Genomic DNA, 22310 nt, shown 5'->3' with positions numbered 1-22310 from the left:
AAATTGTTGACACATATACCGACATGGATTCTGACTCCAGTGTCGATGACGATGATGCAAAGTTACAGCCAAAGTTGGCTAAATCACTCCGATATATGATTATAGCAATTAAGGATGTTTTGCACATCACAGAGGAAACCCCTGTCCCTGACACAAGGGTTTATATGTATAAGGGAAAGAAACCTAAGGTAACTTTTCCCCCCTCACACGAACTGAATGAGTTATGTGAAAAAGCTTGGGAATCTCCAGATAAAAAAAATGCAGATTTCCAAACGGATTCTTATGGCGTATCCTTTCCCGCCAACGGACAGGTGACGATGGGAATCCTCCCCTAGGGTGGACAAAGCTTTAACACGCTTATCCAAAAAGGTAGCCCTGCCGTCCAAGGATACAGCTACCCTCAAGGATGCTGCTGATCGCAAGCAGGAGGGTACCCTGAAGTCCATTTATACACATTCAGGTACCTTGCTCAGACCGGCAATCGCGTCGGCCTGGGTCTGTAGTGCTGTAGCGGCATGGACTGATACCTTATCAGAGGAGTTGGATACCCTAGATAGGGATACTGTTTTATTGACCCTGGGGCATATTAAAGACGCTGTCCTTAATATGAGAGATGCTCAAAGAGACATTAGTCTACTGGGTTCTAAAATAAATGCTATGTCAATTTCTGCCAGAAGGGTCCTGTGGACTCGGCAATGGACAGGTGATGCCGACTCAAAAAGGCATATGGAGGTTTTACCTTACAAGGGTAAGGAATTGTTTGGGGAGGGTCTCTCGGACCTGGTCTCCACAGCAACTGCTGGAAAGTCAAATTTTTTGCCATATGTTCCTCACAGCCTAAGAGCACCGTATTATCAAATGCAGTCCTTTCGATCACAGAAAAACAAGAAATGCAGAGGTGCGTCCTTTCTTGCCAGAGGCAGGGGCAGAGGAAAGAAGCTGCACAACACAGCTAGTTCCCAGGAACAGAAGTCCTCCCCGGCCTCTACAAAATCCACTGCATGACGCTGGGGCTCCGCAAGCGGAGCTAGGACCGGTGGGGGCACGTCTTTGAAATTTCAGCCACAAGTGGGTTCACTCCCAGTTGGATCCCTGGGCAATAGAGATTGTGTCTCAGGGATACAAGCTGGAATTCGAGGAGATGCCCCCTCACCGATACCTCAAATCGGTCCTGCCAGCTTCCCCCCACGAGAGGGAAATAGTGTTAACTGCAATTCACAAATTGTATCTTCAACAGGTGGTGGTCAAGGTTCCCCTCCTTCAACAAGGAAGGGGTTATTATTCGACCATGTTTGTAGTCCCGAAACCAGACGGTTCGGTCAGACCCATAATGAATTTAAAATCCCTGAACATATACCTGAAAAGGTTCAAGTACAAGATGGAATCGCTGAGAGCGGTCATCGCAAGCCTGGAAGGGGAGGATTTTATGGTGTCTCTGTACATAAAGGATGCATACCTTCATGTCCCCATTTATCCACCTCATCAGGCGTACCTCAGATTTGTGGTACAGGATTGTCATTACCAATTTCAGACGTTGCCATTTGGGCTTTCCACAGCCCCGAGGATTTTCACCAAGGTAATGGCGGAAATGATGGTGCTCCTGCGGAAGCAAGGAGTCACAATTACCCCACACTTGGAAGATCTCATAAAAGCGAGATCAAGAGAACAGTTGCTGATCAGCGTAGCACTTTCTCTGGAAGTGTTACGGCAACCCGGCTGGATTCTAAATATTCCAAAGTCGCAGTTGGTTCCTACGACTCGTCTGCCCTTCCTGGGCATGATTCTGGACACAGACCAGAAAAGGGTTTATCTCCCGATGGAGAAAGCTCAGGAACTCATGACACTGGTCAGGAACCTATTAAAACCAAAACAGGTGTCAGTGCATCACTGCACTCGTGTCCTGGGAAAGATGGTGGCATCATACGAGGCCATTCCCTTTGGCAGGTTCCATGCGAGGACCTTTCAATGGGACTTACTGAACAAGTGGTCCGGATCACATCTTCAGATGCATCGGTTAATCACCCTATCCCCCAGGGCCAGGGTGTCACTCCTGTGGTGGCTACAGAGCGCTCACCTTCTCGAGGGCCGCAGATTCGGCATTCAGCACTGGGTCCTGGTGACCACGGACTGCAGCCTCCGAGGTTGGGGTGCAGTCACACAGGAAAGAAATTTCCAAGGTCTGTGGTCAAGTCAAGAGACTTGCCTTCACATCAACATCCTGGAAATAAGGGCCATATACAACGCCCTACGTCAAGCGGAGACCCTGCTTCGCGACCAACCGGTTCTGATTCAGTCAGACAACATCACCGCAGTGGCTCATGTAAACCGCAAAGGCGGCACAAGGAGCAGAGTGGCGATGGCGGAAGCCACCAGAATTCTTTGCTGGGCGGAGAATCACATAAGCGCACTGTCAGCAGTGTTCATCCCGGGAGTGGACAACTGGGAAGCAGACTTCCTCAGCAGACACGACCTCCACCCGGGAGAGTGGGGACTTCATCAGGAAGTCTTCGAACAGATTACAAGTCGGTGGGAACTGCCACAGGTGGACATGATGGCATCCCGCCTCAACAAAAAGCTACAGAGGTATTGCACCAGGTCAAGAGACCCTCAGGCGATAGCTGTAGACGCCCTGGTGACACTGTGGGTGTTCCAGTCGATCTATGTATTTCCTCCTCTTCCTCTCATACCCAAGGTGCTGAGGATAATAAGAAAAAGAGGAGTGAGAACAATACTCATTGTTCCAGATTGGCCACGAAGGACTTGGTATCCAGATCTGCAAGAAATGCTCACAGAGGACCCGTGGCCTCTTCCTCTAAGACAGGACTTGTTGCAACAAGGGCCCTGTCTGTTCCAAGACTTACCGCGGCTGCGTTTGACGTCATGGCGGTTGAACGCCGGATCCTAGCAGAGAAAGGCATTCCGGATGAGGTCATTCCTACGCTGATAAAGGCTAGGAAGGACGTGACAGCTCAACATTATCACCGTATATGGCGAAAATATGTTGCTTGGTGTGAGGCCAGGAATGCTCCTACGGAGGAATTCCAGCTGGGCCGTTTCCTTCACTTCCTACAGCCCGGAGTGAATTTGGGCCTAAAATTGGTTTCCATTAAGGTCCAGATTTCGTCCCTATCCATTTTCTTTCAAAAAGAGTTGGCTTCTCTACCTGAAGTTCAGACGTTTGTAAAGGGAGTGCTGCATATTCAGCCCCCTTTTGTGCCTCCAATGGCACCTTGGGATCTTAACGTGGTGTTGAGTTTCCTGAAATCCCACTGGTTTGAACCACTCAAAACGGTGGATTTGAAATATCTCACGTGGAAGGTGGTCATGTTGACTACTGACTTGGAGGATTCCGAGTTACTTGATGTGGTCAGGGCTTTGAAGGTTTATGTAGCCAGAACGGCTAGGGTCAGGAAAACAGAGTCTTTGTTTATCCTGTATGCTTCCAACAAGCTTGGTGCTCCTGCTTCAAAGTAAACTATTGCTCGCTGGATCTGTAACACGATTCAGCAGGCTCATTCTGCGGCTGGATTGCTGCTGCCAAAATCAGTTAAGGCCCATTCCGCTAGGAATGTGGGCTCTTCTTGGGCGGCTGCCCGAGGGGTCTCGGCATTACAGCTTTGCCAAGCAGCTACTTGGTCAGGTTCAAACACTTTTGCAAAGTTCTACAAGTTTGATACCCTGGCTGAGGAGGACCTTGTGTTTGCTCAATCGGTGCTGCAGAGTCATCCGCACTCTCCCGCCCGTTTGGGAGCTTTGGTATAATCCCCATGGTCCTTACGGAGTCCCCAGCATCCACTAGGACGTTCGAGAAAATAAGATTTTACTTACCGGTAAATCTATTTCTCGTAGTCCGTAGTGGATGCTGGGCGCCTGTCCCTAGTGCGGACTTCTTCTGCAATACTTGTATATAGTTATTGCTTCAATAAGGGTTAAGTTATGGTTGCATCAGGGTTGGACCTGATGCTCTGTCTTTTGTCATACTGTTGACTGGTTGTTATCACATGTTATACGGTGTGATTGGTGTGGCTGGTATGAATCTTGCCCAGGGTTACCAAAATCCTTTCCTTGTTCTGTCAGCTCTTCTGGGCACAGTTTCTCTAACTGAGGGGCATAGAGGGAGGAGCCAGTGCACACCAGAACCTAAATTCTTTCTTATAGTGCCCATGTCTCCTGCGGAGCCCGTCTATCCCCATTGTCCTTACGGAGTCCCCAGCATCCACTACGGACTACGAGAAATAGATTTTCCGGTAAGTAAAATCTTATTTTAAATTGCTTAAAACCAACCGTTTCTGAGAATTAACTCTTTTTTCCATCTGGCATTTTTACCGAAACAAAGTCTATATTATATTGTATGCATAACTGCATTACCATTTATTATTAAAATTAACCTACTGGTATTTAATAAGCATTTTAAATTACTGCTGGTAAGCAAAAACAAATTTGCTCAACATCCCAAAAAGAAATACACATTTAGAAGAAATATAAGGGCATTTTTTAAAAGAAAAATTGAAAGAAAAAAAAAATATCCCTTTAAAAAAAAAAATAAAAAAAAAATTGAGGTCAAAGGTTATTAAACTTTTTTTAGTACTACCTTACTAAATTAAAATTGAATTAAAAAGATGTAGTCATAAGCTTCAAAATGACAATAATTTCATCTCTCTATCTTATTTAGAACTCAAGTTACAGGCAAACGAAAAGATCCCCGCAGCAGTAAAATTGCATATTTTGGTCATTTTTAAATGGCTCCACCTCCAAAAATATCCAATCTATGATGTTGAAATTTGGTGTAGATTAGTTTCTTCTCCTCCCCCCCCCCTTCCCCCTTCCCCCATCCTACTGGTATACCAAATTTCATAAAAATTGGAGAGGGTCAGTAAAATTTTTGTTTTGTTTTTAGTTGATTTGATATGGAGTGACCCATACACATAATAATGTACCAGAACTGAAGCCCCACAATACATGGATACATATAATTATTTTTTGTTATATTTTTGTACTTTTGTAACAAATTTCATATGTATACTAAATCCAGCAACAGCAATTTTTACAGGTCATACAACTGAGAAAGAAGGGAAGAGCAGCAGAGAAAAATAGGGAGAGGGGAAGGTAAAAACAAAGGGAGGGGAGTATAAGGCAACTGAAGTCGCATAATTGTGGATCCAATCCTTATATGGAGATGGCAGGTGGAGTGGTACCATACTGAACCATCAATAGAGTTAGAAGATTATAAAGTCCATAAGCTGACCTAAGGAAAATTAAATAATATCCTCCATATCCATGTAATGGTCAGTCCTGTATCCCTAAAAACATTGCCCCCTAGAATTGCCTCGGAGTATTTAAAAACCGACTACCAGAAGAGGGAAAGGGATGGGCAGTCCCACCAAATATGTAGAAAACTGCCCAAGGCCGTTTAACACCTCCAGCATTCAATTGAGACTTCTGGATACATTTTATGTAAAAGGGTAGGACATCTGTACCAATGAGAAATAACCTTGTAAAGGGTCTCGAGGGTAGTGGTACACAAAGAGCTAACTTGAGTGTTCTCAGACATTTTCTCCCAATCAAAGTTATGTACCACCCAATGAAAGTCTATCTCCCAGGAATGCATGAAGGAGTGGGGAGTAGGAAAGATGTTTTCAATAAGCAAGGTCTATAGTGTGGAAATAGTGTGAGAAGTTGGCTGCGTAGTACACACACAAAGATTCAAAAGGAGTAAGATCCCCGATGAAGAGCAGTGGGTGACGGGAATGTGGTGACATATTGTCGAAGTTGTAGGTATTTCCAAAACTCTGAATGGGCAACTCCCAGGATGAGTGTATATCCGCAAAAGAATAAACCCTAGACGAGCTCACCAGCTGGCCCACCTGGAAAACCCTTATCGCTCTCCAAAGTTTAAAAAAGGTTCCATGAAGGCCAGGAAGAAAATCAGGATTATATAAAAAGGAGGTTAGGTGGGAGAAGAAATGTGTGATAGTGTTCTTGGCTTCCTCCAACAACGCATGGTGGGAGTAACCGTAGGATGTATGACAGTAGGAAACGGTGGAAGCCACAGAGCTATCTCAGTGTAATTGGCAAATTAACAGTCCTCCAGCATGACACATGGTTTAGTATCCTTAGCCCGGGTCCACACCAAGACACGATTCAGTATAGCGGCATGGTAATAGCTGAGTATATGGGGAAGTTGTAATCCATCCATATGTTTACAAAGATGCAGAGTATCATGTTTAAAGAGAGGTGGTGAGTGGCCCTAGACAAATTGATGTATAAGACGCTGAATTGCCTGAAACCATACTGAGGGAATATGAATTTGGAGAGCCTGCAATAGGTACAAAATTATGGGAAGACTCCATTTTCACTACGTTCATTCTACCGATCCAGGAAAGGCACATGGAGCACCACTTTTGATTGATAGACTGAATGGCATGCAAAAGGGGAGTAAAGTTTTGAGGTAAACAGTTGGGATAGGTCATTAGTAATGTGAACTCCTAGATATTTAAGGCTGGTAGGGTTCCAAGTGAAAGGAAAAGCCTGTTTCAGGCCGTCAACTTATCCGAGCAGGTGCAATCAAGTTCAATCCTGCGGAACTCTGATACTAGTTTGGGAAGTGACACAACTGGATTGGTAATGGAAGCCAACGGGTCATCCGCAAACAAGCCAGTTTATTGTCCTGCCTCCCAGGCACATACCCAAAATGTTTGGGTTGAGTCGGATGGCTCTCCCCTAAGCTTCAATACAGCGCATGAACAAAAGAGGGGATAGTGAACATCCCTGTCTTGTTCCATTTGTAATAACAAAAGGCTCTAAAAGGGTGCTGTTGACCTGTAGTCTCAAAGAGGGGGAATCGTATAAGGCCAGGATTCAGCCCTGTTGAATGCCTTTCCTGTGTCAGTGGATAGGCGTAAGAGAATGGAGTGTGCAAACCGCTGAGAGGCAATGTGGATCAGGCTAATATCTTTTGTGGTGTTATCTCTAGCCTCACGGCCTGGGGCGAAGGCCACCTGGTTTCCATAAATGAATTTTGGCAGTTGTTTCAGACGATTCGCTGTCAGTTCAGCAAACCATTTCATGTCTGTTTATGAGTGAACTCGACCTGTCACTTGAACATAAGGTAGGATCTTTACACTCTTTAGGAAGGACAGTGAAATGGGCTTCCATAGAATGTGCGGAGATTCGGGTGTTATCTGAGATGGAATTAAAAGCTCTCGTCAATAAAGGAGCCAGTTTATATTTAATGCCTTGTAGTAGGCTTAGAAAAACCACCTGGACCTTTACCGGATGGTGATGAAGAAATCACCTGTGCCACCTCTCCCAGAAGAAAGGGCTGATCAAGGAAGTAAACCTCTGCCTTGGAAAGGGTAGGGAAATTAAGAGACCCGAGGTACAACATTCCGGCAGCCTGATGGGCAGGGATGTCCTTTCTACCCCCCACTTCGGAAAGGTTATAAAGTTTAGTGTAGTAAGCCCCAAAAGATCCGGCATTGTTCCCTGTGTAATGATGGATTAGTCCCTTTTTTATCTTTAATAGCATGGATGAAAGTGACTGCACACTTGTTGCCCCATTGATAATGACGAATACGGCTCTTACGGTATGATCATAAACAACAATGAAAACCTATAAGTAGAATTTTTTGTTATGCAAATATCCCATGAAACAATTGGCGAGCCCTAATTGATAATAACTGACTAAGGCAAACATTGAAGACAAAGACTCTCAATAACAAAACTGTCCAAGGGGTATATGAATATGTAAAATGAGAAAAGCACAATACAGGGACTAAACAGGACGGAGATATTGCAACTTTTACTAAATACATATTTATCGCAATCATTTTTCAAAAAAAGTTTTCATTTCTTGCTTAAAACATTTGATACTACATTATCTAATATTTTTTTTTCAAAATCCATCTGCTTACATCGGGTCCTTTAACATATACATATAGCCAAGCATCTGGAACTGACAAAGCTGAATTAGTGCAGTGGGATGTAGTTGTGTGACTGGCGGTCACAATACCGACGACTGGATCCCGCCCCCTAACAATCCCGACTAAAGGGACTATTCCCACTCGTGAGATACCACGACATCCCGGGCACAATACTGACTATTGGATCCCGCCCCCTAACAATTCCGACATTAAGGACTATTCCCACTCTATTCACCACTGAGCCTGCAAGGGGCTTCGTTGCCCCCCCTCCCCCCGCCGGGCATCTAGACATGCGGTCACACATACCCAACCCTGTGTAGTCAAACACTGGCTGCTTGAACAGTTGTGCTGGACAACCATGCGCAGGTAAAGTACATGTCAGACCGATAGGCATTTTATCATTAATCCTGCAGATATTGTGGCCATACACTGAGATCTCCCACATGTATTTCTGTGCTTCCTCCCTGGGGAGGAGACATTTTCCCCGTTCCTTCCCATGTGATGCAGCTTTTCCAAGTTGAATCGGACAGACATGCTGGACAATTCAGCATGCCAGACCGATCAATATTTTCAGATTGATCACGTCCATACATTCTACAATTATCTGGGCGGTCAGGCGGATTGACCAGATAATTGTAGCGTGTATGCCCAGCTTTAGATGTGGCCATTATCTGATTGGCTGTCCCATTCTCACATCTGTTTTCTTCAGTTAAGTCTAAACCAATCTAACTAGATAATATTACTTGAGTAAAGTTTATTATTATTATTTTTTTAAATCTGTTATCAGCTTTACAAGATACTCTAATACCGCATTCAGATCGCAAATGCCGGATCCCACCCGGGAAGAGAAACGCGTCCTTACCGGCTGGGATCTGGCATTTGCACTGCTTTGCTGGCTTTTCGACCCGGGGCAAGAAAACTTTTCGGGTACCCTGTTCGGCCGTAGCTCCTTCCCCAGGTGACGTGTCTCCTCCCCTAGTGACATCAGAAGGTCCCTTCTCCTACTCCGATTTAGAACCAACCATGTTGTGAATGGGAGCCGTGTCGCATCGACAGGGCTCCCATCCACACTGCGCCTGACCCGGTATTCAACACGGGTATAACCCTTCCTTCTTTTATACCGGGTTGAATTACCGGGTCAGGCGACCCGCTAATTCGGGCAAAGTGCTTCACATCGCACACTGACCTATGTCGACACGGCAATATGCCGTGACGATACCGGGTTATTTGTGCGATGTGAAAGGGGTATAAGTAATGTAAGTAGCTATTAGAGCACGTGACAACATGTTCGTTCCTAGCAGACTCATCGCCAGTACTAAGTACTGTACATACTACGGATATTGAAGCTCAAAATTGCATTGTAGCTGACAGATGCATCAGTATTCGCTAGAACATTTTACTGAATTTACTCATATTGTGTGTGTTTGTTTATGAATGTGAGTGTATATGTATACATGCATATATCTGTGTGTGTGTGTGTATATATATATATATATATATATATAAAATCTCTTGTGTACTTTCTTGGGCAATATTACTTGTATTCACCTAATTAATTGCAAGAAGAGGGCTCATTGTTGGGTTTGCTTTAGAATATAATATTCCGTTCAGAGAATTGGCCTTTACCATGAAGCTGAAATTCTAGACTTGCTTTGTTGTAGTTGGAGACCACTGTCTTGGGATTTGTGGCTTCCACTGTCTTGTTAGAGGTCTGTTCTGTTGCATAGTTAAGCTTTTAATGATTACGTTAATTTTCTCCTTTAAACAATGTTCATTTAGATATTTTTTTGATCTAGCGCATAGAGTAAAAGAACTATGGTATGACATAGTCATATTATTTTTTTTCTTGTGTTTATTCACTAATACTACATGAAAGATTGTGCCTCTTAATGAGCATACAGCTTGCTCCCTCTGTGTTTGTGGCTGGTCCTGGACAAGTCCATGCTTGTAAGTTTCTAGAGAATAGAGAACCTGGACCCTTTAGCCAACGTATAATGACCTTCAGTGTAAACATCTTGCTCCTTCATTATATCTTTAAAATGGTTAAGGACATTCTACAGTTGAAATTCAGAATGATTGCATCCAGCTTTCATCTCTGGGTTTTACTAATTAAAGATATCAGCAGCCTACTGTGTCACATTTATATAATTACTTTTTTTTTTTTTTTTTAATATTAATTGTTAATTCTAATTGTATGTTTTAAAGGTGGGTGCTAGACAAAAATCAGAATGCTTCAAATAGATGAGATGCAGAGTTATAAATGTAATTAGTATGTATTGGTTTAGTAGGTGGATAACGTCTTTGGCTGTCCTACAGACAACAGGATGACACTTTGCATAAGCATCTTCCAGCAGGAGATGCACTGTTAATCTGGACGAATTGAGGAAGGCGCAGTTTTGTTGGAATAGTAAAATAGCATCCCAGGCTACATAATACATAATAATAAAACTGATGTGCCAGAATAGATCAAGTACAGGAAATATTGATTGGCGTGAATAGAAACGGCTTCTGCATGTAAATGCTTGGGACACTTCACAGCTGTTCTACTGATCAAAAAGCTGGTCACCAGATTCTTGGTATTTTTGTTTTGCATTTCAGGGAAAAAGCCTTCCATTGCCCCAAAATGCGCGGACATGGGGTGACATATAGTTTGTGCATCGTTTCCTGATCACCCGTAATAATTCTGTGTCAAAAGTAGATGAGCGGTACACCGTTTTGGTAGACTGGGACTAGATAGTTTTTCTTTTGTTTCTGGTTTTTATTTGCGATGTTAGGTCTTCGCTTATAGTCCTCTAGTGCTAGCTCGAAGACCTGAATCACCCCTCAGTTGGGAACTACTGCAGATGTCTCAATGCGAGAAACAACTCTCATACTTAGGGGTCTATTTACTAAGCCTTGGTTGGAGATAAAGTCAGTGGAGATAAAGTACCAGCCAATAAGCTCCTAACTGCCATGTTACAGGCTTTGTTTAAAATATTACAGTTAGGAGCCGATTGACTTTTTCTCCATCCAAGGCTTATTAAATAGACCCCCTTAGATCTGTATTTTATTGCGCTGGTAGCAAATCCCTTGCTCAGCACTGTAACCATAGGCTGGCAGTGACAGGCTGCTTTAAGCAGCAGAGTGTCCTTGCATGATGAGAACACGATGCTTGGCTGACATTTTTGCAGACCATTTATCCTGCAGGAACACCCTACCACCTCATTTTACTTAGCAGAGAAGCTACATTTTTAGTGAAATTTTATTTATCTCATAATTTAGCTGCAATTTTTTAGTTTGGATTGCTATTCAAAATAAGGTGTGGAATTAAGGGCAACAAAGCATGCCATCACAGGGCAGTCAAAGCACATTAATTTAGTGTTGACTACACAGGCAGCTTAGGTTAAATCAGACTTTGTATTGATGGATCCAGTATGAAATACCGGCTGTCAGTATAGCGCAGACGGCATCCCGTCTGCCGGAATCCCAGTAGCGAGTCCACGCTTCGGACCCCACCAACCGAGTGGGAATTCCGGGCCGGTGTCAGGATTCCGGCTCTCGTGATTCCACCATCTGTATCCTGAACACTTGGATCTCGACAGCCGACCTATTAACTGCATCCCGTATTGATGCGTAGGAAAGAATCTTACCAACAGAAAGCGATTCAGTGATTCCACACACTTTCAGTAGAATATCCACAAACATCAAAAGCTCTATCTAATATGTAACTTAGGGTCACACTATATTATATAGTAAATTGGACCAAGCTAAACAGTCTATTTATTGTATTTGAGTTTCTCCTACCCAAACATTTTGTTTTGGATTGGCTTTGTCTAGGTATGGCAAACCTGGCTCTGTGAGGAAGCCCAGCACTGAGTGTTTGGGGGTTCTCATTCAACCCTGAAGTTCAGAAGCAACTATTAGTGGCCAGATCTGGCTGAGCAGCTTGATGCATAAACAAACACATCACTGCCATTAGTCTGAACAACTAGATAATTTCAGATCGGTTTTGGGTGTGGCACTCACCTGGTTTATGAAGCTGAACAAATCAATGCGTCGTAGTTATTAAAATGAAAGCTGCTATATATCTGCTTGTGGTGTCTGTCGAAAACAAACGTGCAATTCCTTTCATGCTGGACAGTGAAGTATTGCTGCCTTGTTAAGTCTGTACATGATAAGTCTCAACTGAGGCTTATTATGGTGGTACCATTAAATTCTAAATTATGTGTTTCCTCATTATATGTAAAACAATTGAGTATACTTAACATTTCTCTAATATCTTGTCTTTTCCTTCTCAGGCACTGATTCATGGACTTAACCGGCATTACTACTCTATAACCATTAACTACAGGAAAAATGAACTGGAACAAAAGGTTTGTGCTTACTTACGTGACATTGTCCATTACTTGTGCATTGTTTGTGTATGATTTAATTACTCTAATGTTTCATCACCAGTAAGGTGCGCAAGAATAATTTTATAAGAGTTAATGTATTGTGTGATTTATGTATTTTAATAATCATACAGATTACAAAGTAACTACAGAATTCCCATGTTATCTAAAAACAAAGCTAACTGCTGTGGTTTGTGCACTCCACAATTAATTGCTTGAATTAAACCAAATGCTCTTTGTTCCGTTTTTATAGATCCACCAATTTATCCAGTTCACTCTTGAGACCTCAATTATAGATGGTAGGGGAAGAGCGATTAAAGATAACGTCCATGCGCTATGCTCGACCCTTTAGACCACCTTCCTGGTCTTTTTAAAAGTAGGTGACAGCTGAGAAGGGGGCGCGCTATGGTAAGCGCTGTTCAGTTTACCCACAGACACTCTGGTGCAAGCTGTCACAACATAAATAGTCTCTTACCCACCAAGCGGTACACGGCCGTTCCAATGTGGTAGCGGTGATTCAGGTGTTCCTGTGTTACCGTGCCAAAAGGTCCACGCTAGTATTAGGATTTGTTGGTTAGATGAGATCAATTGAGATTGTTTAGAGCACACTTTCAGTCAGTTACAGCCGCCCTTACGTGGTTCTTCGGGGTGGAGAAATGCGTAAGGGCAGCTGTAACTTTTACTCAAAGTGCGCTCTGAACAATCTCAAAGAGTAGTCTACGTCACCTCCAACTTTTATTCTGTATAATGTACACTGTAGTTTTAGCTACCTGCATGACGGCTTCTACTTAGTCACAGCTGGCCTTATACTGTTTGTCACCAACACATGCATCACATTAAATGGATATATATATTAACAGAGTGTGGACATCCCATATACCTGCAGGAGCAAGTTCTACTCATAACCTCTCCATGACATTATTAAATGATCACATGAGCACAGCGACACAGGAACTTTTGTACATTCATTTAAATAGTCTAAAACAAATTGTCACAGAGTTGATTGTTCTCAAGAAGGATTTGTTACAGCATCAATCCTGCATTGGTTTTTTGTTTTTTTTCTTTAAATAGCAAGTTTAAATACCTTTTTGAGCATGCATCTAATATGCATTGTTCTTGGCTATGCTTCTACAGATCATTATCTCCTTTTCAAAATCGTTCTGGGGGGCAGACAAATATGGTTGCCACAGCTCTCATGGAGGACAGATGTGTCCTATCAGTTTTCTGTTTGTACAATACTTCACAATTAATGATATACCAGAATTCTGCAGTTTGTCACATGCTAATGGCGTTGTCATTTATAAAATAACCACATTATAACATGAAGTTGCCTGGGGTGTTTTTATTAAAATAACCTGTATGATGATTGTTTCTGATAGTTGTATTCTTTTTCATTGACGTAACTGATGTACAATTCTTGTTGCAGATGCTGTTGAATTTACATAAAAAGAGTTGGATGGAAGGTTTGACACTTCAAGACTACAGTGAACACTGTAAGCTCAATGAGACCGTGGTGAAGGAGATGTTGGAGCTTGCAAAAAATTACAATAAGGTATTTATCTCCTTTCCATCTTGTAATTGCTCCTTTTTTTTTTTTTTTTTTTTGTAGATACGCACCAAAACACATTTAATATACTTCAAGAACATGTATTAAATGCTTAAATATGAATGCCAATGTTTACAATGCTTTATTTGCAACTCTTGGGGCAGAGGCTTTAGCAGACTTCTTGCAATGGAAAAATAAAGATACAGTCCTTATCTAAATTTCTCTATCGTCCTAGTGGATGCTGGGGTTCCTGAAAGGACCATGGGGAATAGCGGCTCCGCAGGAGACAGGGCACAAAAGTAAAGCTTTTCCGATCAGGTGGTGTGCACTGGCTCCTCCCCCTATGACCCTCCTCCAGACTCCAGTTAGATTTTTGTGCCCGGCCGAGAAGGGTGCAATTCTAGGTGGCTCTCCTAAAGAGCTGCTTAGAGAAAGTTTAGCTTAGGTTTTTTATTTTACAGTGAGTCCTGCTGGCAACAGGATCACTGCAACGAGGGACTGAGGGGAGAAGAAGTGAACTCACCTGCGTGCAGGATGGATTGGCTTCTTGGCTACTGGACATCAGCTCCAGAGGGACGATCACAGGTACAGCCTGGATGGTCACCGGAGCCGCGCCGCCGGCCCCCTTGCAGATGCTGAAGTTAGAAGAGGTCCAGAATCGGCGGCTGAAGACTCTGACAGTCTTCTAAAGGTAGCGCACAGCACTGCAGCTGTGCGCCATTTTCCTCTCAGCACACTTCACACGCTGTCACTGAGGGTGCAGGGCGCTGGGGGGGGGCGCCCTGGGAGGCAAATGTAAACCTATATACTGGCTAAAAATACCTCACATATAGCCCCCAGAGGCTATATGGAGATATTTAACCCCTGCCAAACTTCACTAAAGAGCGGGAGACGAGCCCGCCGGAAAAGGGGCGGGGCCTATCTCCTCAGCACACAGCGCCATTTTTTCTCTCACAGAAAGGCTGGAGAGAAGGCTCCCAGGCTCTCCCCTGCACTGCACTACAGAAACAGGGTTTAAACAGAGAGGGGGGCACTAATTGGCGATATAAATATATATATAAAGATGCTATTAGGGAGAAACACTTATATAAGGTTGTCCCTATGTAATTATAGCGTTTTTTGGTGTGTGCTGGCAAACTCTCCCTCTGTCTCTCCAAAGGGCTAGTGGGGTCCTGTCCTCTGTCAGAGCATTCCAGGTGTGTGTGCTGTGTGTCGGTACGTGTGTGTCGACATGTATGAGGACGATGTTGGAGGAGGCGGAGAAATTGCCTGTAATGGTGATGTCACTCTCTAGGGAGTCGACACCGGAATGGATGGCTTATTTAGGGAATTACGTGAAAATGTCAACACGCTGCAAGGTCGGTTGACGACATGAGACGGCCGACAAACAATTAGTACCGGTCCAGGCGTCTCAGAAACACCGTCAGGGGTTTTTAAAAAAACGCCCATTTACCTCAGTCGGTCGACACAGACACAGACACGGACACTGAATCCAGTGTCGACGGTGAATAAACAAACGTATTCCTCATTAGGGCCACACGTTAAGGGCAATGAAGGAGGTGTTACATATTTCTGATACTACAAGTACCACAAAAAAGGGTATTATGTGGGAGTGAAAAAACTACCTGTAGTTTTTCCTGAATCAGATAAAATAAAATGAAGTGTGTGATGATGCGTGGGTTTACCCCGATAGCAAATATTGGCGTTATACCTTTTCCCGCCAGAAGTTAGGGCGCGTTGGGAAACACCCCTTAGGGTGGATAAGGCGCTCACACGCTTATCAAGTGGCGTTACCGTCTCCAGATACGGCCGCCCTCAAGGAACCAGCTGATAGGCAGCTGGAAAAATATCCTAAAAAGTATATACACACATACGGTGGTTATACTGCGACCAGCGATCGCCATCAGCCTGGAGATGCAGTGCTGGGTTGGCTTGGTCGAATTCCCTGACTAAAAATATTTTATTGATATAGAGCATTTAATAGGATGCATTCTATATATATGTATGCGAGATGCACAGAGGGATATTTGCACTCTGGCATCAAGATAAGTGCGTTGTCCATATCTCCCAGAAGATGTCATGGACACGACAGTGGTCAGGTGATACAGATCCCATACGGCACATGGAAGTATTGCCGTATAAAGGGAAGGAGTTATTTGGGGTCGGTCCATCGGTCCTGGGGGCCACGGCTACAGCTGGGAAATCCAACCTTTTTACCCCAAGTTACATCTCAGCAGAAAAAGACACTGTCTTTTCAGCCTCAATCCTTCCTTTTCCCATGTGGGCAAGCGGGCAAAAGGCCAGTCATATCTGCCCAGACATAGAGGAAAGGGAAGTAGACTGCAGCAGGCAGCCCCTTCCCAGGAAAAGAAGCCCTCCACCGCGTCTGCCAAGTCCTCAGCGTGACGCTGGGGCCGTGCAAGCGGACTCAGGTGAGGTGGGGGGTTAGTCTCAAGAGTCTCAGCGCGCAGTGGGATCACTCGCAAGTTGACCCCTAGATCGTACAAGTATTATCCCAGGGGTACAGATTGGAGAGTCGAGACAATTTTTCCTCGCAGGTTCCTGAAGCCTGCTTTACCAACGGCTCCCTCCGACAGGGAGGCAGTATTGGAAAAAAATTCACAAGCTGTATTTCCAGCAGGTGATAATCAAAGTACCCCTCCTACAACAAGGAAAAGGGTATTAGTCTTCCACACTATATTGTGGTACTGAAGCCAGACGGCTTGGTGAGACATAGTCTAAATCTGAAATCTTTGAACACTTACATAAAAAGGTTCAAATCAAGATGGAGTCACTCAGAGCAGTGATAGAGAACCGGAAAAAAGGGGACTATATGGTGTCCCTGGACATCAAGGATTACCTCCATGTCCAAATTTGCCCTTCTCAACAAGGGTACCTCTGGTTCGTGATACAGAACTGTCAATATCAGTTTCAGACGCTGCCGTTGAATTATCCACGGCACCCCGGGCCTTTACCAAGGTAATGGCCGAAAAGATGATTCTTAAAAGAAGAAAGGCATCTTAATTATCCCTTACTTGGACGATATCCTGAAAGGGGCAAGTTTCCAGAGAACAGTTGGAGGTCGGAAAAGAACTATCTAAAGTAGTTCTACGACAGCACGAGTGGATTCTAAATATTCCAAAAATCGCAGCTGTTTTCCGATGATACGTCTGCTGTTCCTAGGAATGATTCTGGGCATAGTCCAGAAAGAGGTATTTCTCCTGGAGGGGAAAGCCAGGGAGTTATCCGACCTAGTCAGAAACCTCCTAAAACCAGGCCAAGTATCAGTGCATCAATGCACAGGAGTCCTGGGAAAAATGGTGGCTTCTTACGAAGCAATTCCATTCGGCAGATCTCACGCAAAAACTTTTCAGGGGGATTTGCGGGACGAATGGTCCGGATCGCATCTTCAGATGCATCAGCGGATAACCCTGTCTCCAAGGACAAGGGTGTTTCTTCTGTGGGGGCTGCAGAGTGCTCATCTTCTAGAGGGCAGCACATTCAGCATTCAGGACTGTGTTCTGGTGACCACGGATGCCAGTCTGAGAGGCTGGGGAACAGTCACACAGGGAAGAAATTTCCAAGGAAGTGTGGTCAAGTCTGGAGATTTCTCTCCACATGAATATACTGGAGCTAAGGGCAATTTACGATGCTCTGAGCCTAGGAAGACCTCTGCTTCAAAGTCAACCGGTGCTGATCCAGTAGGACATCATCATGGCAGTCGCCCACGTAAACAGACGGGGCGGCACAAAAAGCAGGAGGGCAATGACAGCAAGGATTCTTCGCTGGGCGAAAAATCATGTGATAACACTGTCAGCAGTGTTCATTCCGGGAGTGGACAACTAGGAAGATTTCCTCAGCATGAATGAATTCCACCCGGAAAAGTGGGAACTTCATCTGGAAGTTTCCACATGTTTGTAAACCGTTGGGAAAGACCAAAGGTGGTTATGATGGCGTCCCACATGAAGCGCCAGGTCTGGAGACCCTCAGGCAATAGCTGGGACGCTCTGGTAACACCGTGGGTGTACCAGTCGGTGTATGTGTTCCCTCCTCTGCCTTTCATACCCAGTGTATGGAGAATGATAGGAAGGAGAGGAGTAAGAACTATACTCGTGGCTCCGGTTTGGCCAAGAAGAACTTGGTACCCGGAACTTCAAGAGATACTAGAAAGGATCTTGATTCAGCAAGAATCATGTCTGTTCCATGACTTACCGCAGCCGCGTTGACGGGTGAACGCCGGATCCTAAGGGAAAAAGGCATTCCGGAAGAGGTCATCCCTACCCTGGTCAGAGCCAGGAAGGAGGTGACCGCACAACATTATCACTGCTTAGGTGAAAATGTGTTCCATGGTGTGAGGCCAGGAAGGCTCCACGGAAGAATTTCAACTAGGTTAATTCCTACATTTCCTGCAAACAGGAGTGTATATGGGTCTCAAATTGGGGTCCATTAAGGTTCAAATTTCGACCGGTCGATTTTCTTCCAGAAAGAAATTGGCTTCAGTTCCTGAAGTCCAGAAGTTGTTAAGGGAGTACTGCATATACAACCCCCTTTTGATGTCTCCAGTGGCACTGGGCGATCTCAACGTAGTTTGGGATTCCTAAAATCACATTGGTTTAAACAACTCAAATCTGTGGATTTGATATATCTCACATGGAAAGCGACCATGCTGTTGGTCCTGGCCTCGGCCAGGCGAGTGTCAGAATTGGCGGCTTTATCTCACAAAGCCATATCTGATTGTCCATTCGGACAGAGCAAAGCTGTGGACTCGTCCCCAGTTTCTCCCTAAGGTGGTGTCAGCGTTTCACCTGAACCAGCTTATTGTGGTACCTGCGGCTACTAGGGACTTGGAGGACTCCAAGTTGCTGGATGTTGTCAGGGCCCTGAAAATATAGTTTCCAGGTCGGCTGGAGTCAGGAAATCTGACTTGCTGTTTATCCTGTATGCACCCAACAAGCTGGGTGCTCCTGCTTCTAAGCAGACTATTGCTCGTTGGATTTGTAGTACAATTCAGCTTGCACATTCTGTGGCAGGCTTGCCACAGCAAAAAATATGTAAATGCCCATTCCACAAGGAAGGTGGGCTCATCTTGGGCGGCTGCCCGAGGGGTCTCGGCATTACAACTCTGCCGAGCAGCTACGTGGTCGGGGGAGAACACGTTTGTAAAATTCTACAAATTTGATACCCTGGCAAAAAGAGGACCTGGAGTTCTCTCATTCGGTGCTGCAGAGTCATCCGCACTCTCCCGCCCGTTTGGGAGCTTTGGTATAATCCCCATGGTCCTTTCAGGAACCCCAGCATCCACTAGGACGATAGAGAAAATAAGAATTTACTTACCGATAATTCTATTTCTCGGAGTCCGTAGTGGATGCTGGGCGCCCATCCCAAGTGCGGATTATTCTGCAATACTTGTACATAGTTATTGTTACAAAAATCGGGTTATTGTTGTAGGAAGCCGTTTTTCAGAGGCTCCTTTTGTTATCATACTGTTAACTGGGTTTAGATCACAAGTTGTACGGTGTGATTGGTGTGGCTGGTATGAGTCTTACCCGGGATTCAAAATTCCTCCCTTATTGTGTACGCTCGTCCGGGCACAGTATCTAACTGGAGTCTGGAGGAGGGTCATAGGGGGAGGAGCCAGTGCACACCACCTGATCGGAAAAGCTTTACTTTTGTGCCCTGTCTCCTGCGGAGCCGCTATTCCCCATGGTCCTTTCAGGAACCCCAGCATCCACTACGGACTCCGAGAAATAGAATTATCGGTAAGTAAATTCTTATTATCCCTTTCTATAGTAAACACGCAGTCCGCTAGGTAATTGCTTATTTGATGTTTTAAAGATTCCAACACAGCTTAATGTGAAAATTGGCCAGCTACACTTAGCATTTTTATCATAGAAATATAATACATTTATTTATTTTTTTTATTTATTTTATCATTTAACTATATTTTTATTTTGCGCGACTACCCGTAACTATAGTTCATTCTGCATTGGCTTTTTCAACATTAAGTAATCAAAAATACAATCACTCACCACTCGCCCTCTTCTCCACTAGCTCATAACTGAATTCTATGTATGTATATATATATATATATATATATATATATATATATATATATCTCGGTGGGAAAATAGGCACCATTTGTAACTGAGCCTATAGCATGTGTTTCTATCTACTTCTTCTTTCCAATGTGGCAACTGCCAGGGCATACAAAGTGAGTGCCAGACACCTCATTATGGGGTAAAAGCAGCTGTCCCTTTATTGGGGCTTATACCTGTAACTGTTAGAATGTGTTCTTCCTGTCTTAAGCTGGATACGCATTAGACGACGGGCAAACGATGCAATGTCGGCAACGATTTTCCTTGAACTCCCAGACAAATGATATATTGTGTACACACTGTGCAATCTTGCAAAAGATATTGTCAGTGGCCACATCCAGGAGTATGCTGTCATTAACCACATCCTCAGATTGTGCAGCATGGAGCCAGAGCCGGCCTTAGCTATAGGCAGGCTAGGCATTTGCCTAGGGCATCCAAGCATGTCAAGGGGCATCCAAGCATGTCCCTGCAGTATCTCATGCTGGGAGGGACAGTCTGCAAACTAACTGTTACTTTCCAAAAGTATTCAATCAGTACTGGTATACACTGCTGTTTACATTTGTCACATAGAATGCACATCATATGCTTGAATGCCCCTGACTTGTGAGACCTCAGACAGACAGCAGAAGCCCAGTAACTGCAATTCCTGGACATGTGACATTTTCACTGATTATATAAGGTTATTACTGGATGGCTTCTTATGATAACACATGTGTATTTGGAAGACTGCTTCACATAAACCTGACATCACCTATACTGCTTGTGCACATGGGGGAAGGGGACCCTGCTGCTATCCTGTGTGTCCCTTATCCCTGTGCAAACCCCAGGTGTCTGCAGGGACATAACATGGGCAGTGTTCTCCTCACACTTTATTTCCTACTCAGTCCATGCCGTAAAATTACTCTGCCAGGATGGCATACCCTGTGAGGTCACATCCCTTGTTCGGGTACCCCTATAACAGGTGCGAGTGCACGCACCCACCCACCCATCCTGCCACCCCCATCTCACAAAACGCAGTCACGGATCCAGGGAGCTGCATGGGCGCACACACTGACTGCAAGCACACAAGCAAGCAAAATAAAGTTTTATAGTAAAAGTTACTAGCATTACTAATGTGGGGCATATGTGTCAGGTACATTACTGTGTGGAATTCTGTGTATTATGGGCATTACTGTGTGCCATTATGCAGGGTTGAACTGGCACACGGGGTAACCCCCTGACCCCGGTGGGCCCCACTGCCTAAATGTTGCTGGGTCAGATGCAGAACTAGCGGCGGTACTAGGGGGCACCAGACAAAATTTTGCCTAGGGCATCAAATTGGCTAGGGCCGGCTCTGCATGGAGCTCCGAGCAAAAGACTCGAACGACTCACGGGAGCACGCGATACTGCATATACACTGCCTTTTGAAAAAGACGCCCTGCTGGTGTTGAAACGCGTTAAGGATACAGGTGGTTTGTCCTGTGAAACTACCATTGCCTGACGCACCTTACAGCGAGGTCTGCTCGGAGCCGTCCTTGGGATTACAGCCTGCACACTGTCGCTCTGAGAGCACAGCCTGCAATTGCCGCACGGCTGCACACCGTTGCTGAGGCTTCAGCGTCATCTCTCACCCCCTCCCGCTGGTGTCAACCTGTCAGCATTGGGAGCAGCTGCACTCTGCTCCATTCCGGCGGGGAACGTGGACACCGGCCTCCCTCATACGGGTTCTAATACTGGCCGGCTGACGGAGATTGCTCCGGGCTTTCCTAACATTCAGTGGTCAGGATTTGAGTAATAGCACTCCCATCTGGCAATGATCCATGTATGTGTTTATTTGAGCACAGCACTGCAGACCATCAGGGATTCAATTCCTATTGGAGCGCTGGACCCGGCGCACATTTAAATGGATTAAGGATCGCTTTGGATCTGCACCTACTAAGTGAGTGACTTGTCCATGCATTAAGATCTTTTGCACTTTAGACATTTTGCACTAGTGCAACATTTGAACATTTTATTCATCACGTTACCCTTGGGGTTTTTCCACATTAAAAGGAACTTCTGCTTGACATTTGCTATATATGGTGCTAAAGTTTCTATTGGATATTATAGCAACATTGTACTAATTAGTTTCCATTTTATGTATATAAATTTGTATCATACCCCTGGGAGGTTTGTTGTTACAATTTTACAAATAAATGTCTTAAATTTCTGATTGTCGAGCGCTACTTGGTTTTGTTTATTGTGTTTTTAAGGGATTGGCAATTCCCTTTTCCCAGTGGCTGCTGACAATCAGTATACACCACCACTCACTAGAGCGCTTAGCTTTTTTTTTCACACTGGACAATTTGAATGATTTATCGTTGCGATTCTGTTCAAAATGAGAAATCGTTCAAAATAT

The 22310-nt window shown here is 44.5% G+C and overlaps 1 protein-coding gene across 1 annotated transcript in view; it reads left to right on the top strand.

Moving 5' to 3' along the window:
* Positions 1-22310, top strand: part of PSMD14 (proteasome 26S subunit, non-ATPase 14) — a 305697-nt gene that overhangs the window by 268908 nt on the left and 14479 nt on the right. Inside the window, exons 8-9 of the mRNA XM_063933641.1 lie at positions 12200-12274; positions 13719-13844. Coding sequence (XP_063789711.1) covers positions 12200-12274; positions 13719-13844 — 201 coding nt within the window. The remainder of the gene's footprint in view (positions 1-12199; positions 12275-13718; positions 13845-22310) is intronic.

This window comes from Pseudophryne corroboree, chromosome 7 (genome assembly GCF_028390025.1).
Source record: "Pseudophryne corroboree isolate aPseCor3 chromosome 7, aPseCor3.hap2, whole genome shotgun sequence".
NCBI lineage: Eukaryota > Metazoa > Chordata > Amphibia > Anura > Myobatrachidae > Pseudophryne > Pseudophryne corroboree.
Note: the sequence above shows the minus strand (reverse complement) of the source record. Positions and strands in the feature narration are given on the sequence as shown.